General features: G+C 44.9%; 3 protein-coding genes across 5 annotated transcripts; all 3 read left to right on the forward strand.

The window, feature by feature from the left end:
- Positions 1-495: 495 nt before the first annotated feature.
- Positions 496-3,899, forward strand: LOC114855851 (MICOS complex subunit Mic10-like). Of its 2 annotated transcripts, XM_029151363.3 has the most exons (4): positions 501-622; positions 3,450-3,497; positions 3,618-3,727; positions 3,800-3,899. In XM_029151363.3, the coding sequence occupies exons 1-4, from the start codon at positions 562-564 to the stop codon at positions 3,806-3,808; spliced, it is 228 nt and encodes a 75-aa protein (XP_029007196.1). In that variant the 5' UTR covers positions 501-561; the 3' UTR covers positions 3,809-3,899. The 2 variants fall into 2 exon arrangements, with proteins under 2 accessions (XP_029007195.1, XP_029007196.1); XM_029151362.3 differs by having other exon boundaries at positions 496-622; positions 3,618-3,899.
- A 1,762-nt stretch (positions 3,900-5,661) lies between these two features.
- nbl1 (NBL1, DAN family BMP antagonist) lies at positions 5,662-10,616 on the forward strand. 2 transcript variants are annotated; one of them, XM_029151352.3, is made up of 5 exons: positions 5,662-6,163; positions 6,883-6,941; positions 7,564-7,744; positions 9,089-9,200; positions 10,043-10,616. In XM_029151352.3, the coding sequence occupies exons 3-5, from the start codon at positions 7,572-7,574 to the stop codon at positions 10,322-10,324; spliced, it is 567 nt and encodes a 188-aa protein (XP_029007185.1). In that variant the 5' UTR covers positions 5,662-6,163; positions 6,883-6,941; positions 7,564-7,571; the 3' UTR covers positions 10,325-10,616. The 2 variants fall into 2 exon arrangements, with proteins under 2 accessions (XP_029007185.1, XP_029007184.1); XM_029151351.3 differs by lacking the exon at positions 6,883-6,941 and having other exon boundaries at positions 5,678-6,163.
- Positions 10,617-12,586: 1,970 nt separating this feature from the next.
- On the forward strand, positions 12,587-15,994 carry LOC114855846 (transmembrane protein 88). Its single transcript, XM_029151354.3, has 3 exons — positions 12,587-12,826; positions 13,568-13,868; positions 14,797-15,994. Exons 2-3 carry the CDS (start codon positions 13,569-13,571, stop codon positions 15,022-15,024), a joined length of 528 nt encoding a protein of 175 aa, XP_029007187.1. The 5' UTR covers positions 12,587-12,826; position 13,568; the 3' UTR covers positions 15,025-15,994.
- The last annotated feature ends 2,291 nt before the right edge of the window (positions 15,995-18,285 follow it).

The following is an 18,285-nucleotide window of genomic DNA, read 5'->3' on the forward strand; positions in this document are numbered from 1 at the left end:
ATGCATGTTTTATTACAGTGTATAAACATGCCCATTGCTGATGTGTTTGGTAATGTTCAACTCCACCAACATCTGCATATTATTTAGTGTGTGGGCAGCAGTTCTCAGTGTGCTGGAATTTATAAGGGCAGGACTGCTCCAGTTACAATCCCAAAACAATCAGCTGTCATCCATGCAGTGCATTTCCTGTCCTTTTATTTGTGTAGATGAGATAAACAGTCAAACTAGCAGTCAAAACTATGGATAACGTGCAAGGTAAATGAGAGGGCTGGTCAGATACAGTGATAAATTGGCTATTATAATATAATATATATATAAAAATATCTGTTTAGACTAAAATGGTCAGAATCAGTAAGAATAACCAAAAATCCAGGGGCTATTTATTCTACGTGTGTTTTATAAACAACGACATGCACGATAACGAAAGCGAATAAATCATCATCAAAAATGGTTATCAGTCAATGTAAATGTGTTTTTCTAAACTGTACGAAGTAAACCAAACTTCACGTGAGTTTATATTCGTCTCGCGATATTTTACGGCGCTTCCTGACTCCAGGAAACATGGCAGACCAGCACGGACGCAAATGGGACCGGTGCGTTGCTGACACCGCCATTAAAACAGGTTTAAGCCTTTTACTTATGCGCGCAGTCTTACTTACATTTACCGCTACTTTTGCACATAGTAAATGGGCCGCTCCACAGCCAAGGCAGGAGTCGAGGTCATTTCCTGTGAGATATTTGTCCGACAATGGTCTGATAAGGTCAAGAAACTGAATGGATTAAAGCAGCGACTAAGTTGGTCATTTAGTGACAAACATGGTGTGATTCTACGCCGCGTGTTCGATATACACGTTGAAGACTGTGTTTTGATGTGTCTATTCAGAGTAAAAGCCTTAAAGCATTGACTGTTAATCTGTCTACAGGCTCGGATAGTTTTTCCTGTCTACCAGCTTTATAATTTTTTTTACACCCACAGCTTAAAACAATATTTATAGCAGTGGTTCCGCCTGTGGAAATCAAATTTATGTAGGTCTAAAAAAATATCAAGTCTCTGTGAGCTTTGCCAGATGTGAGTTGACTTATATAAATATAAAACACTGTCTTTTAAGGTGAGAAACAACTGAGCTGATTTTTGAATAATAAGTATTGTGTTAAATATGTTCAGTTATTTGGACTTAAAGATGGACAAAAAACTGAACGGCGTAGCTTAAAAGTTTGTCTTCTGTTTCACATTGAGTTCACGCTTAAAACTGCTGAGTTAAGCAGTATAACTATTACTTTAAACTTTCAGCGCCTGTCAAACGCAGTAAAAGCACATACTTTGGAATTTCATATTCAATATTCATACTGTCATACTGTGGCTTTTATGGTAGAAGAATCATGCGCCAGTTGTTTCATGCATTCATCTTTGATTAAACTGTAAGGCGTTTGGCAGAACAGCAACAGCACTGTTATTTCAGATTGAGTTTATTTGCAGTATTTTGTTGTTCCATTACTTAAATACTCAGGCTGGCAAACAGTGTGCACCAAAAGACAATAATGACATCAGCTTTGGCACGGTTACATACGACTCTCGCTGGTAGGAAAAACATCTGCATTATTGAAGTTCTTTGAACTTTGTGCAGCGAACTGCCATCTGTGCCAGTGTGTCTCTGGTAGCCAGACAGGCTCTGCAGCACATGTTCTGCTCAGGGGATTATTTAAAAAGTGTTTTCATTTCTTACAGTAGTAAGATGTAGTAAGAAATCTACTAGAAACCTACATTACTTCTAACGGTATGCTGTAGTTTTGACTTGGTAATCCTATAGTGTTGAAGAAACTGAGTGTCTTGGAACAGTTATTGAGTTGCCTTATAAACAGAGACTATGCTCAGAGGTGTGTAGTAAGTGTGACAAGGTGATGGTTATTATTATTATTATTATTATTATTATTATTATTATTATTATTATTATTACTATTATTATTTGAGGAACTAATAAAAGTAACAAAATTTCATTAAGGTGTTTCTCTCTGACTGAGTTTATCCACAAAATAAAATCCAGTCATCATTTATTTTAACAACACATTTCTTTGGAATTTAGTATGTTTACTTAATACATTTATTGCATTGCTGCATCATCAAGAGGTTTCAGCCAAATGGTTCCCTGACGAGAGTCCAAAGCAATTTATGCAGCTCTGAGACTAAGGCTAACAGCACAGTTAAAGCAAAACAATTTTTACTACTTCAGTGTAATGAATGTAATCTAGTTATGTCCGGTAAGATGCTGCTTTATTTAAAGTGGAGCAGAGACAAACAATGCCCCTTCCAAACACAGGCACATTTCATCATTTATCTCACAAACAAATGTGCTGTCACAATCATTTTAGAGTTCAGCGTTGAACAAAAACCATTGCCAGACTTATACCACTTAACTAAATTCAGTAAATCATGTTGATTGAAAATGAATGTGTTATTGACGCCATTTGTTGAACAAATGAATAGCAGTACAATTAACCAGCTCTGGACTTATTTACTTTGAAAACCTGCAGAGCGTTTTCAGGCCTGTGGGTTATACATTTCATTTTACTCCAGCACAAATATTTGTGCTATTATCCATCCCGCCTGGAGATGTCCAGAAAACGAGAAAGGAGGCCAAAATGCGATGCTGATCTGCCCTCATTGTGCCAAGGTTTTACTGTATTACTGTTAGTGGAAAACCAGAGCTTTCAAAAACGCTCTGGCTGAAGAGCAAAGACTGACTGAGGCTTTTATATTTAAGTGAATCTTTACTTGGATGCAGAGGCAACGCTTTATTGTTGATCTACACTGATAATGACAACACAAGTTCTTTTTTTTGCGGTCTTGTTTGACATTTGTAGGTTGTGTAACAGGGAACAGTTTGCGGGTTCTGGTTCAGGCACATCGGTCATGCTGCATAGCTCCCTGAATCCAATTAAGCATCGGAGGGGCCCGGACGGTTGTTTTATGTATTTTCTTTGCTGGCTGGCTACTGCTGGGTGTGGTGTGGCCTGCAGCGAGGTGAAGCTAAACGCACAAACACATTCCTCCTCTAAATCCCACTCTGGTCTCGGCACTTCTGACGGCCTACGCAGCTTTTGTGCCGCTGACTTACCTGCAGCCAGACCCATGTGTGGCTCTTTGAGCCATCGCCCAACACCGTCTTTGCTCCTTGTAACTGAGCTTCCCTCTCTCGAACCCCTCTTATTGTTTTCCTCTTTCTTGGACCTTCAAGCTCTTTCTGGGTTTTCTCTCTCTCTGTCTTTTCCTAATGAGTAATGTCTTGCCAACTTGCGCTGTTTACCCACGCTTCAAACAGTACTAGCGGCGCCCCAGTGACCTTGATGCAACACATTCGCTTCTGCACCATGCAGTTGTGCTCTGGTTCTGGTACAGTGTGATAGTGTGAGGCACATCGTTTGCTCAAACCCCTTTTTTGTTGTTGTTACAGCGACTGGCCTTGGTGTGGGCCTCGTGTTCTCCCTCCTCTTCTTTAAACGTAAGTGTCTTCACTAAAATAAAGTTAAGTCATGGGAACTGGACCCATCACTTCTCATTGTGGATTCCAGACTGGACCCAAGTCCTGCTGCCTTTGAAATGTGACGCGTTTCTCCTGCAGGTCGCACATGGCCGCTCTTCTTCGGTTCGGGTTTGGGGCTGGGTATGGGTTACGCCAACTGCCAGCATGACTTCAGGTCACCATATCTGGTTCATGGCCGCATTGTTAAGGTGATCTCGTCTTTAAAAAAAACTTTTTAGGTTGTTGAAGACACACCATGATACGCTGTGTTAATTTTTTAGGAGCAGTAATGAAGACGAGGAGGATTTTCCCAAAGATCTACCCGTGTTGTTTTGCTGCTCATTTCTGTCTCGGATACTTAATAAAGTTGTTTGTGAAGAACTCGCCCTGTGCTCGTTCTCTTTCGTTTCTGTGTGCATGCTTGAGAAGAATGAAATGTGGTTTGGGGGTGGGATGTAATTTTGTGTGTTAATGAGCTGGGAGACTCAGACTCCTGCTGTTTTGGAATGAGGGCCAGGTTCAGCATCTGCAGCCCTGTTAGAGAGTGGGAGGATGAAAAGTTTGCAAGGAATGATGGAATAAAGGAAACGCAGTTGTTGGAGGAGAATTTCTACTTTCAAGACGGACTTTGAGAGTTTGAAAAACAAGATCAAATGCAGGTTTCTTTATAAATGAAGTATGGACAGATTTGTTTAGGAGAAGGCACAGAAGCACATCACTCGATGGCCACTTATCCATCACGTCCTGGTTTAAGCGGAACAGGGCTGTTCGCTGTGACTGTTATCACGGGGGTCGAAAGGAACTCCGATTTCCCACTCGTGTGTTCTCCGCTGTGTCTGAGTGTGATTGATCACTCGTGCGCTTGTACGGGCCCGCGAGGGGAGAAGGGTGATTGTTTGTGTGAACATGCACACGTTTATCCAGCCCCCCCCCCCCGTGGAGCAGAATCCGTGGAATGCAGAGGAATGCCATTTCTGGACCGGAGCGCCGTCTTATTACTAACAGGTGAGTTCTGCACTTTGCACGTCTGAACATAACACGCGTCGCACGCTTTCACATCAAAGGGCAGAGCACGTTTTCTCAGCAGTGTAAGCACGTACATTCCTGCGCACAATGGAATCAAACTCTCTCCAGTGCGCTCCGAGGCCTGTTTCCTTTACTCCGGTGCCCTGCAACACATCACACACACAGTAACTCTGTCTGGAATTGAGCCGCGTCACTCGTCCCCTGTCCATTAAAATATTTGTTTGCAGGTGAAGCGTGAAGCAGATAGGGGAGCTGGTGGCCACGGGCCAGGCTGCACACCTGTGAGCGAGAGCGCCGTGGTACCATGAAGTGTGTGTATGTGTGTGTGTGTGTGTGTGTGTGTGTGTGTGCGTGTGTGTGGGCGCTGGAGACCGCCGAAGGCCACCTGTGTGCGCACGTCTGGAGCCATTCTCCGCTTTCATGAACCATAATCTAATATTCATTTAATGATGAAACTGATGAGTCAGTGCTGACTTGAAACAGAACCAGACGTGACTGAGCTGCTGCTACTGGGAAGCATTTTATGGGGGGCTTACGCTTCCTTTTGAACTTCACTTACTGTCTTCATCTACAGTAAATATATTAAATATATTCTAAGTGTGGTTGGTTTATGTTCCATTTATTCCTTTAGAGACTTAACGCACTGGTATTTATCAGCAGGTGACCTTCGTGTCGTATCGGTTTGTACTTTCACTGCAGGTAGGTTTCACATATTTCCATTTGAAATGAGCCAGCTCACACATCAGTAACCAGGGAACACAATGCCTTTCAGCAACTCCTGCTTAAGAGTCTGTCAACGATTTCAGTCCAGATATGTTGAAGGCCTCTAATTACATCAAGTCGTCATGAGCTTGTGCTTAGGTAAGCCGTTAGTCATAGCATCCAGGTGCTTTTAATGTGACTTTCAGGGAACAAAAAAACAGATTAAAGAAAATAGATCAGAGCAGTGACGCACATCTGTTCTCCAGTTGTACTAGATTAATAGCCCATGCCATGTTATTATTGTTTCAATTTTAAAATATAAAAACACATGTCAGCAGAGCAAAGCCAGACGTGAGTGCATAGCTGGGGCTGTAAATATGCCCCTAGTTGAGAAAGTAATCTGATTATATTTGCCTGTTTGCCCCGTAAATCTGATCTGGGGTCTGGCCTCCATCCTGCTTCGGGAAACATTGGAGACCTTCCCTGTTGCGCTCCCTCCCCGTTTTCTATCGCTCAGAAACGGCGCAGCGGGACCCCGGTGCGAGGACTCCGCCGCGCCGCGCCTCACCCCTGCGGCACAGTCCACGGCCACGGACGTCGCGGCCGGAGCTGCGCGGGGATTTACCACGGGGACGGTCCGAGGAACAAAGGGGAGGGTCGCTGTGGGCCGCTGGGCTCGGAGATGAGCTAGTGCTCTCGCCCAGCTCCCCATCCTTCTCCGCGCTCGGCACTTTTTCTCGCCGGATGATGTAACTGTTTCATCTGGGTGAGCTCGGACGTGTCCTCGCCGCTCACGCGCTGCTCGCATTTTCCGTCCGTTATCGGAGAGATCCGCCGCGACCGAGACGCGTCCGCCGGTTCCAGGGGCCCGTGTGCGGCTTTCGGTGACGGGAGCTTCCGCGGTGGTCAACTGGCTGGTAAGGCTCTGATCTGCGTTACTGAGGATGAGGCAGGAAAGCTGCGTGCGTCCACGCAGTGTGGAGAAACACGACCAGGTCCTACGGAAAAGACAGAAAAGGAGAAGTGGACGTTTCTGTATCGTCCGTCTGTTTCTTGTTTGGGAAAGTAACGCTACAAAGTAACGTGACATTAGTCAGTTCAGAAGTCAGCTACAAAACTGGAGCTACTGCTTCACTGGGGTATTTTTCTTTAGGTTACTTTTAATTTTACTTTACTACAATTCAGAGACGTTTTATGTTGTTTTACTCCACAACTCAATCAGTTAAACAGTTTGAGCTCTAATAGTCGACTTTGCAGATACAGGTTTTCTAACTAATTCATTATTGTCATTTATTAACTACGTAGTCACTAAAACAGGGCACTTAGTGTGGTTTAGTAATATAATAAAATAAATGAAAAACTACAAAGGTTTCTTTTTACTGTATATTCCCAACGTAAAGGACAGATTTTCTGAACAGTATCAATTAGGTCAGTTTTCAATAACATGATCAGAAGTAAGATTTTGGTATTTTCCTGTGCACATTAATTAAATTAAATGTTTTAGATTTCTTCAGAAACTTATTTAGGAAGCGAGAGTGGAATCAATCTGGACTAGACTTTTACATGTTCAATTAACTCAGTGGAGCTGATTTTAGGTTCGCGTCTGTCTGACACCTCTGTATCTGTCGTTAAACAGATCTTCAGAGAACTAAGTGTTGAGGCAAACTGACCTTAAGGGGGTGATTGCAGGAGAAGGTAAAATGCTATTAAAGTTGAAATGTAATTGTCTAATAAAGTCTGATTGATATTTATTCATCCAAACCGTCCCTGTCACCAAAGTACATCCTGTTTTAAATGACGCAGCAATAATTCAGAGGATGCTGTGTATAGACACAATGTATGTGTGTGTGTGTGTGTGTGTGTGTGTGTGTGTGTGTGTGTGTGTGTGTGTGTGTGTGTGTGGGTGTGTGGGTGAGCACTTATAAGAAGCAGGAGAAAGTTTTTAGTAGGTTGTGAATGGCGTGACTGGCAGAGACAGTGATACAGCGAGGACAGCGTTGTTATTGAAGTCAGGTGGTGTGAGGCAGACATTTTCTTTCCTCTGCTTCTTCAAGTCAAATCAGGATAACGTTGTTCTCTTTGCAGCTGCTTGTGCGATTGGGAATTAGTTTAGCTAAAAAGGAGCCGACCTCTGGGTTTTCAGGCGCCCGTCACTGGGACGCGGCTGCTCTTCATCATCACTGTAAAGTTCAAATCTGACATCGGCCGCGGGTCCGGCCGCCATGTGAGACAGGAAGAGACTCTGTGTGACAGCGTGTTGCTGTTGTTCACGCGCTAAACGCTGCAGTAACTGCTTGTGGTCTCTCTGCCCCTGTAGGTGCAGTCATGTGGCAGAGAATTCCGATTTGCTGCGCGCTGCTTGCACTGTGTTCGGCAGCACCGCCTGCACACATCAACCGCCTGGCACTGTTCCCTGACAAGAGCGCCTGGTGCGAGGCCAAGAACATCACACAGATAGTCGGGCACACGGGATGTCAGCCTCGCTCCATTCAAAACAGGTCGGCATGAAGGCCTCCTCTGTCCCGCTCGCTCCCGTTGTCTCCCTGCAGCTGATCAGCGGATACTGTCTACATGTCAATAACTTGCCTCCTCACAGTCTCTCGCTTTGTAAGGCACGTTGAAGTTAACATTCAGGATGTACGGCCAGATACTGATTATTTATTGTATAGAGTTTGTGCTCTTTAGCAACCACAACACTAGCACGAAGAGATTTGTCTGAAAGATCTAGGTCTGAACAGCTCCAGACTCGAATGAAGGTCAAGGGCTGACTGACATACTTCCACCTCACAGTGTAGTAGCAACCGTGTCAGCTTGAACCAAAACCATTTTATAAACCTTTATATTAACTGGAACTTGCCTTTTTTATACATTAACATTGTAAATGTAACAACATTTTGCTGTATGTGTTATTATATTCTTCTTCTTCTTCTTCTTCGTCTTCTTCTTCTTCTTCTTCTTCTTCTTCTTCTTCTTCTTCTTCTTCTTCTTCTTCTTCTTCTTCTTCTTCTTCTTCTTCTTCTTCTTCTTCTTCTTCTTCTTCTTCTTCTTCTTCTTATTATTATTATTATTATTATTATTATTATTATTATTATTATTATTATTATTATAGTCTAGACATGACCCAGACTTATGTGAGATAGCAGATAGCAGATCAGTCCACTACATAAAAAGAAAGTATGTTTCCACTTCTCCCCACTGGAATAAAGCCTTAACATTGACGTAAACAGCGCCTGCCTGCATCGTTGAGAAACAACATTAAAAACTTCTCATTTGAAGGAAAATCATAGCAATTCTTTGGAAAAATACAGGCGTTGATGATAATGGAAAAGGCTTTAAAACAAGTCCACTTGTTTGTACTGGAGACATTAATATGTAATTACAGTAAAGAGAGCCTCAATATTTTCCTAACAGAGCTGGATAGTGTACATTGTAGCAGACAGTGCTGCAAACTACGATCCAGTCCAACTATGCGGCTTATTGATGCCTTTTTAATAGTATTTGGACAGTGTGAACGCCTGTGTGGCACGGACGAATAAGCTTAATGAGGACTGAGCTAAACAGACAGTGCTTATTGTTAGAATCAGCTCATTGTTGGCTTTTGGCTTTTCACTGGATAGCTCGACATTTAAATGACTGTGGACAGCAGCACAATTTAGCTCCATCAGTTTGGACACGCTTTATTTTTCAGAGTGAGGATCATTTAATTTAGGATACCTGCTCGTACCACACACTACAATCCACGAGAATATTTATGTTTCCAACTTTTTCCACTAATACATAAACTTGTTGTGCCTATAAAGTGATAATACAAATAATATTAATGGACTGTGTTCTCGATGCAGAGCGTGCCTGGGCCAGTGTTTCAGTTACAGCGTCCCCAACACGTTCCCACAGTCCACCGAGTCTCTGGTGCACTGTGACTCCTGCATGCCGGCCCAGACGCAGTGGGAAGTGGTAAGAGTTATTGCACATTAGCTCATGTGAGACACACACACACACAGCAACACTCACTTGTTAAACTCACACACAAGCCTCAAGTTTCCATCATGAAAGAAGGTAGGTATGTTCTGGACTCTCCCCAATCACAAAGCTCAAGACGAATGCGAGTGGAGGCTCTGGAATAGATAGTTCTCTGTAAATCTTAATCCCGTTCTTCTAAAGTTCATTGTCCGTCTTAGCCCGGCAGGAATTCAGATTTTTTTTTTTTCGCGACAACAAAAGCCTTGAAGTTTGGCGTGTGTAGTTTGGAAAGCTGCCAGGCAGGCCGGGTTGGTGGGATCACAGGTGAGGTCACTTCATGTTTCACTGGAAATACACTGTATCTATTGGAGCATTTAGCTGTTACCTCATCGACTGGTTTTCTGTCTGAGAAAGACCAGAGAAAGTAGAATTACTGTCTGCTCTCCAGTTCTCATTATCTGGAAGTGGATTCGATGTCTGTACGTAGGATTGTTGCTTCAGGGCTTCACACAGAATTCAATGTGAAAGCCGACAGGCAGTTCTCATGAAAGTGGACACTGCTGCATGCTGGGTTGGCTCTGGTCGATCTAGATAAAACTACAGAATGATCATTCTCAGTGGATCATGGAAACAGTGGGGAGAAGTTACGTGAGCTCTGGACTGGAAGCCGAGCTTGTGCAACAGTGATTTACAGGGAGTAGCTGTAAGTGATGTATTTGATTCACATTGTGTGTGTGTGTGTGTGTTTGTGTGTGTGTGTGTGTGTGTGTGTGTGTGTGTGTGTGTGTGTGTGTGTGTGTGTGTGTGTGTGTGTGTGTGTGTGTGTGTGTGTACAGGTGACTCTGGAGTGCCCGGGCAGTGAAGACTCTCCACACGTGGACAAGCTGGTGGAGAGGATCTTCCACTGCAGCTGCCAGTCCTGCAGTAAGGAAGGTGGCCAGGAGGGGGCAGTGATGCAGCTGTATCCAGCGGACAGCGGCCTGGACGCTCCGTCCTTACCCGACACCCTGACTGGGGCCCAGTCCCACCCTCCGCCCCATTCAGATACACACTCTACTAAGCAGGCTCTCCCACACATAGACCACCACACACTGCCTCACACATCAGACGGAGGGTAGCTTTGTCACTGCACCACCCTCGGACGTCCTCTGGCCTCTTTATTCTCCTCCACACTGCATCATTTGTAGTATTGTAAAGGCACTTTGACTTCACTTTATGTTAAGACGCTTCTCTAAAGGCGCACACACTCTCACAAAGTCAGACATGTACAAACACAGTAATGTATGCACTCTTTTACTTTGATTTACACATGTATGTGTGCATCCAGACACGACTATAGTCTGTTAATAAACTGCAGTGTCATTACATTTAATCTGCTTTCAATGCAATAAATCCTGTTGTTGTGATAAATGCTTGTTTGTCTATTTTATTTACACAACTGTGAACCCTGTTTGTACTAAACAACATAACTTTATAAAGTCTCCAGCGTTTTATGATCATGTGGCTGCTGTGAATTCAGGCCACAATCTTGTGTTCTTGATCAGCAAAACTGAATAACTTTCCTAGATGTTGGTGCCATCTATCTTGCTGGAGCATGAGGTGCATGATGGGAAGAGAGCCTGCTGTTGAGTATAATTGTGCGAAGATTTAAAAAGATCTAATTATTCGTGGTTTGACAAAGAGAATTTAAACAATATACTTACTTTAGTAGTAGTGCTCAAACGCCTATGTGCTAAAAGCATTATTAGATGCTGATGTAATTATTCCTCTTCATACCAGCAGTGCTCCTTCTTTGTGTGTCGATAAAGAAGCAAATGTTTACTAATCCACTGAATATTTTCATGTATTTAAGAGGATGTGAAAGAGAAACAAAACCAAACACCCTCTTTGGTTTTCAGGACAGTGTCATAATTTATGAATAAAATGCTTTTTATATTTTAGAGTTTAGATAGAAGAAAAAGAAAAAAAAACACAAAAATATAACATTGACTGAAAAGTTTTAAATAGTGGAGCCGTGGCTTTGACGCCTCATGAATGATCATTTAAAGATAGATTTCCACACTGAGAAATAGTCCATAACAGACTGATGCTCTCCTTCCAACAGGGTTCACAGATGATGGGCCTTTTTGACCTCAAGTGGCACTAGACTAAGATTGGTTACCACGGCAACCTGTCAGATGCTGTTCGGCAAATGGAAGGCTAGTGGCAACCTAAATGGCTCAAGGCTGAGTGACAGAACCAGCGATGGACACACAGGACTCAGTGGATGATCAGGCACTGCTGGGTGACATGACAATAAAAACAGAGGATGCAAAACAAATATTACTGAGATGTGTATGAAGAATATGAATTTAAGATGTTCACTGATGGTCCAGCAGATGTCAGCAGCTGTCACAGTTTAGGGGGGATTTACTTTTCACTACCAAACCGGGGAAAACAAAGCAAACATCCTCTCCCTTCTTCATCAATCTGCCTCTCATCCATATCTCCACGCAAAGCTTCTTCCTTCCATTTCTCACCGACCCATATCCTCACATCTTTGCTCTTGTTCGGCGTAATTAAATTTGAACAAGGAAAGGTTGGCTGTCTGTGTGCACTGCAAAACAAATCCATCATCCCCTTATCTTGCTGCCACACAGCTGACAATGCTGTGAGGTTGTGAAAGCAGACGGCAGAGCGAGAAGCTCAGGGGGGACATTGCTGAGCACATCATACTGTACTGCTTCTGCTCACATATTAATGAATATACCGTACGATTTATGTTTTCCTTTAAAATTTTAGTATATAGCTTTAACCAGTGAATAACCTGCCATGTAAACATTGCAGTTGAGTCTGTTTATATGTAGTTAGAGATTCCTTTATAGCAGTTTGAACTCTCATGTTCCTGCAATTAATGAACACCCTAATTTAATTTCCTTCAGAGGTGGATTAAACAGTCACACAATATATTTAGGCACAAACCAGAGGTCTACAGGGAACAACATGTCTGTTTGACACAGCATTAGAGCATTTTGCACAATATCAGTCACAGTTTAATGCCAGTCCCAAAATAAAAACGTTTTCTATTCTGTTTTGATTAAACCTGATTTACTTTGGTTTATGGCTAATCTTCCACAAGCAGTGTTCAGTTACAAACCATTTGATGACGTGTAATGTTTGGTTGCCAGGTTGTAAAAAACGGTTTGATTTGATTTTTTTTTGATAAATTTAGTTTGTTTTTTATTTAATGGCATCGTTTGCGTTACCAACTTTTAACTCGCGGTGCAAACGATTTTATGGGCGTGAAACTAAAATCATTTAAAGCAATTTCGCAATTTCACAAATAAAAGTGGTTTTGCTTGTGAATTAAACTTACGTGCGCTCACGTGGACGCGCAGAAGCGGCGCTGCGCGTGGCCTGGGCGCGCTCGCTCCCACAGACTCTCGTCTTCTGCTGGAGCAGCATCACTTCTGCGGCGCAGGGTTCAAGTGACCCACGCTCCTCTACGCTGCGGGGAAACAGAGCTGCGCGATAAGAATTTGTTTTAATTACTACGGAAAGTGAAAAGCCCCGGTCGATCAGCTGACGAGGAACGGAACCCACACACACACCAGAGGGGATTTGACGGGATTTATTTGGAGGTAAGCTACTCGATTCTCACTCAGAGCAGCGTTGCATAATTGTTTAAAGACGCGCTGTTAAAGCTTAAATGAGACTAATACGCGGCGTGCGTTCAAGGAGCAGCTCTTGATTACATCGGTTTCTAAAGGGAAAATTCACCGTAACCCCTAAAACACTGTAACAGACACGCTGTGCGCATCAAATGAAACAATGCATGTCCTTAAAACCACATCCAGATGCAGTAAAGGTGCAGAGAACGGGGCCAGAACTTGTATCCAGCTTCGTGTCTTTTAAAAGCTTATTGATAAGACCTATTGACAAACCGTCCGAGCCTCAGCGACAAAGTCAATGAAATCGACCCGGAGGAGCGACAAAAAGATGCAGTGTGTGTGTGTGTGTGTGTGTGTGTGTGTGCGTGTGCGTGTGCGTGCGTGTGCTGTTGCATAGTCTAAGGAGCCACTGCCCGGAAAAACGTCCATGAGATCAACACTTCTTATTTATGATTTTCATATTCAGCAGGTGTCCAGGAATTACACAGGATCACTTTAGTTGTTTTAGTTGTTTACAATAAAGCAAGTTGATCAATAAAAATGACAAGGGTTAAGTACTTTTTTTGCCAAACCCCACACCTATTTGCACGTGCTCTCAGTTTATTGCCTGTATCTGTTTCGGTGCATTACACTAAAACCTGAATAACCGCATCAGTGATGGTGACGGGATCTGACCACATCCTGGGTCTCCTGCTGCGTCTCTTCCCTCAGGATGTGCGGCGGCGACGTGGACCTGGACGACGGCGGCGGCGCGGGCGAGGAGGAGAAGGAGGAGGAGCTGTGGGTGGGGGAGGGGGTGAAGATGCTGGCGGCGCCGCCGGTGGCCCGCAGCGGCGGCGGCGCGTGGGGCAGCCGCCGCGGCCGCTGCGGCTGCGTGGCCTGGGGGGCGCTGCTCGTCCTCTGGAACCTCGGCGTGGCCGCGGCCGGCGCCGGGCTCCTGGCCGCCGTCTTCGCCGCGGTGCTGCTGCCTGCGGTGCTGCTGCTCTACGCCGGCTTCCTCTGCCACTCCAGGGTGAGTTACAGCCGACCCCCCACCACCCCCCTCCTCCATCAGATGCTCTCTGCTTATCCTCTTTGTTGGAAGGACGCGCCGCGAGCGCCATCAGCTGATTCATGGACGCGGCTTGAGCTCTAATGTTCAGGTCGTCCACTTGTGTCTGAGTAAATCACGGGATGTTGAAGTAGCTAAGTGGGCAGAGATTTACTGTCGGGGGGTTAAGATGAAGACCTCAGAGAGGAAATCCTGTCAGCTATGAACACACGTCATAAATGCAGATTTCAAATAATCTTATTAACGCAGGGGTTTTAAGCCCATGTGTTTTGTGGTGAATGGATGGATGTGGATGGAGGCAGGCGATCACATCCTTCAGGGGCAGTGCTCTTTGCACTGAAGCTTCACCTGCTGCTCCCTTTACCGCCATCTTCTCCACAAAGTTACATCCAGCGCAATGAGGAGGAGCGTGCGCCCAACGGAGGCACAATGTGCACTCGACGGCGCCGCGTCCGCGTGGATGCACCTCCCTGTTGCTAGGGTACGTTCAGAGGTGACGAATGCCCTCTTGAAAGTTTGAAAGGAAACCATTTGGTGAAGGGCCTCGAAACGCAACAGATTATTTTGAGTGCGTGAGCGTTTTTAAATAAAGGAGAGCTGCGAATGGAACCTGTTATGAGGATGATCTGACCCGACCTTCAGCTTCGCTTTATGAGCTCCTTTTCCTTCCTTGGAAGGATTCCTCCTTTCCATCAGGTGATTGACAGCTCAGAGAGTCACTGTGGGGAGTCTGTGGGAGTCTCTGTCACACCCTACTACCCACACAGACCCACTAATGTACTGAGAACACACACACACACACACACACACACACACACACACACACACACACACACACACACACACACACACACACACACACTGATCTACTGAACGTCTGTCCCCGCAGGTCCTCAACGCCTCCTCTGCCATATGTCAGTACCTGGACGACAACAGCTGCTCGGCGCTCATCATCCTGGGCTTCGTGATGATGTCGCCGCTGGTGGTGGCGGCAGCCGCGGTGTTCTGCGGGCTGCTCCGGAGGTCCCGACTGCTGCTCTACATCCAGCCCATGGCGCGCGCCTGGTACCGAGGGCGGCTGCTGGACGGGGTGGGCAGCGTCCACGCGTGGGTGTGAGGCGGGTGGAGGAGTCAGGAGAGAGGGGGTCATCAGAAAGGAAGTGGGGGTTATAGTGGAACAATGTGGAACACACTATAATACAGTAGAATAGAGTCAGTCCTCATTGCAGGGTTTGTCAGACAAAGAGGGTTGAGGGGGGAAATCTATTGATAAGTCTTTTATTTTTGGATCCCCTGCACATAATTGTGGCTGAATAGAAAACATGATCTTGCTTAGTTCTAGCGTAGCGGGTTTCACCTCGATTGAATTTGGCTTTAAATTAGAAACCAGCTCAGTTTCAGAATCATAAACATCATTTTTATACTTTCTCTCTGTATACAAAGATCCCAAAGATGATAAAACTCACAAACGATCAAAATGCAAAACTCAAAGCTGTGATGTGGAAAGAATTTGGGACAACAGTGTTCAGTTAGACGGGTTTGTTAAACCTTTTGTATTGACGTGTCAGTACTTGTGTTTGCACATTAGAAGTGTAGTGAAAAGTGACTGGGCCCATGTAACAAAAGGACACAGACTCAGACGTTTGTACTTGAACTCGTCCGTCAGATGTAGCATGAGTCCTGTCTCCAGTCCCCTTTGTTGCTGGCGGCGCCGGCAGGTAGAAGCTGCTCAGTTCAACTTCCAGCCCATTTAAATCCATCAGCGCATCCTCGCTCACATATTCAGTGCTCAGGTTCGAGGTTTCATTGAGGAGGAGCGTCTCCTGCTCAAACCCGCTCGCTCTCCTCCACACGCGCGTCCGTCTGCTCTGTGTCATTCGTCAGAGTGACGGAGCCCCGTTGGGCATTTATTTATTTAATTGTGCTGATTGTATGCCAGTAAATACCACACAGGAAATAAGTGACTGGAAAGGTTACAGCGGCTCATTATTTGCCATGGCTTATTTGTCTGTTAAGCGTTCCGCTTGAGTGGAAAGGCGACGCGCGGATCGTTAATAAAAGCAGGACTTCTTTTTTTTCTCAGTGTCCTATTTGTGCCGAGTGAATGATGAAGCATTAAGCTCCGACTTGTCTCTGGAACAAACACACAAAGCTCACCGAACCCCTGCAGTTTGCTTTCTGTCACAGTGGCTGAACGAGTTCACAGTGGAAAAGATACGTAAGATCACGGAGCTGACTCACATCAACACCTGCAGTGTGCAATAAATAGAAACACCAGGGTTTGTATCATATATACGGTTATGATCACACTTAAATACAATATGTATAGAGCTGACTTAGATTAAGAACCAAAAGTAAACCTGGGACACTGACTTGCCAGCATGTTCACATTACTATTCTGACATACAGATGTTAGACAGATGTGAATCACGTTAGCATCCAGATTTGATGTGTGAATCTAAATACAAAGAGCAGTCGAGGCTCATCAAAATGTCTTTAATTTGATCATGTCTGTCTCTTTATGAGTTATAAAGCAACACTCGAATGAGGACACTTTATCAGGACAACATCACATTAAAAATGTTGTTATTTAAATATTTCGGTCTGGACAGAAGTACAGTATCGGATGCAGCCAGTTTCCGAAAAATACCAAATGTGCTTTTTAGAGGAGCCGAAGAGCAGAAAGCGTTCTTGCAGGTAAGTGGGCAGCAGATGCTGGTTGAAAACCCCACCGGCTCGTTAACGTGGACTCCGTCAGCGCGAGGGTCCTTCCAGCGCCTCTCAGCGGCCCCACGCACCCTGGAGTGGAGTCTGCCACGGACGCTTCTGCCCGAGAGCCGCTTTTAAAACGTCGCTGGATCAGAACAAGTGACAACAAGGACGTGGAGCACGTACTCACAGATTGTTGGGTCGGGGCCTGTGTGCGCAGCTTTTATTCTGTTGGAGGAGGTGAGTCTCCTCATTCACCACACTGAGTACAGACACTTGTGAACGGCACCTGCTGAGTTATCATCAATACTTTAATGCATGTTCTGATTAACTTCCTCGCAGAACTACAACGATTTATCGCCATGACAACTTGGAGTTTCCACGTATTTTCAATGAAAACACAATTATATTAGCGCGGAATCTGATTACTTGTCATTTGCAGCTCTGGGAGTAGCAGCCACGAAGCTGAGACCCATCAGCATTCATTTGTTTGTGTGCTTATATGACTCATGACTCAGATAAGAAGTTAAATCCACGCAGAGAAACACATTCAGGTCACACAGTCAAGTCTTCAGTTGCAAACTGTGCGGAGAAGAATAAAAGATGTTTAGAGAAGTGAAATGTTTCTGAAGCATTAGGTTTTGGACTAGACTTATTATGAATCATCTCTTGAGGATCTAATGGGTCTGTAAGTGTCCTCCTATTGTACAGTAATTACATAAATTAACATTTGGAACATTTGATCAAATCAAATCACTTTGTTACTGAAAATGTGGGTTCCTGATCTGAGTCCAAATCAGATCAAGCAACGCAAAAAACATTTGTCACGTTATAAAAAATCCTCCCAATCAAAGACTAGACATAAGGTTTTTCCTCAGAAAGACAAAAAAGCAATAGCTGAAGGTTAAAATATGTAAAAACTGAAATGACTGTTGGCTTGAATCCGTCTCTATGGCAGCAGGTGTTGAGCTGTGCGTGGTTCTCGTGAGCGAGCGGTCCAACAAATGATCACCGCGTTAGAGCGCAGATGTTCACCGGCACAGACGAGCGAACGCATTCAGATTCTGCATTTTGAGCGGTGGGAAAGCACCGGCGCGGCCACCGGCGCGGCCTTCCGGGGGTGTGGACGGGTCCAGGCTTTTAACGACAGCCCTTCGGTTGTAGACACACTCATCCACTTAGCTGCCGGCCTGTGGGAGGTATGGAATCCTCCAGGGCTGCACGAGAGGCGGGCGGCGTCCAGATGTGGAGACTCTGATAAGCTGGAGTAAAACAATGGCGCTGTTCCGGTTGAACGGCCGGCCCAGACGCCAGCAGGACTCAGCACCTCCAGAGCTTCCGTCCCCGTCCACAGCTTTGTGCGTCTAATGACGGCTCCGTATTATCCATTTTTAAAGGTAACACAACCAATCACCGCTCGGAATCAGAGCCACGAGCTGTGCTCACAATCAACAGCAATCACGGGCGCATTCACTGGGCTGATTGGCGTAACGCTCCTCGTTTCCCCGGCTCTCTGCCGTGTGAAGCCTACGAAACGCTTTTACGTTGAAATCACCGGCACGAGACAATTAGAGCTGTTCGTGTCCCTAAAAAGGAGCCGCTGTCATAATGGCTTTGGTGCTTTGTCTCTGCCTCGGCTGATTTGTGAAGCGCTCTTGTGAAAATGACT

This window comes from Betta splendens, chromosome 5, assembly GCF_900634795.4.
Source record: "Betta splendens chromosome 5, fBetSpl5.4, whole genome shotgun sequence".
Taxonomy (NCBI): Eukaryota; Metazoa; Chordata; class Actinopteri; order Anabantiformes; family Osphronemidae; genus Betta; species Betta splendens.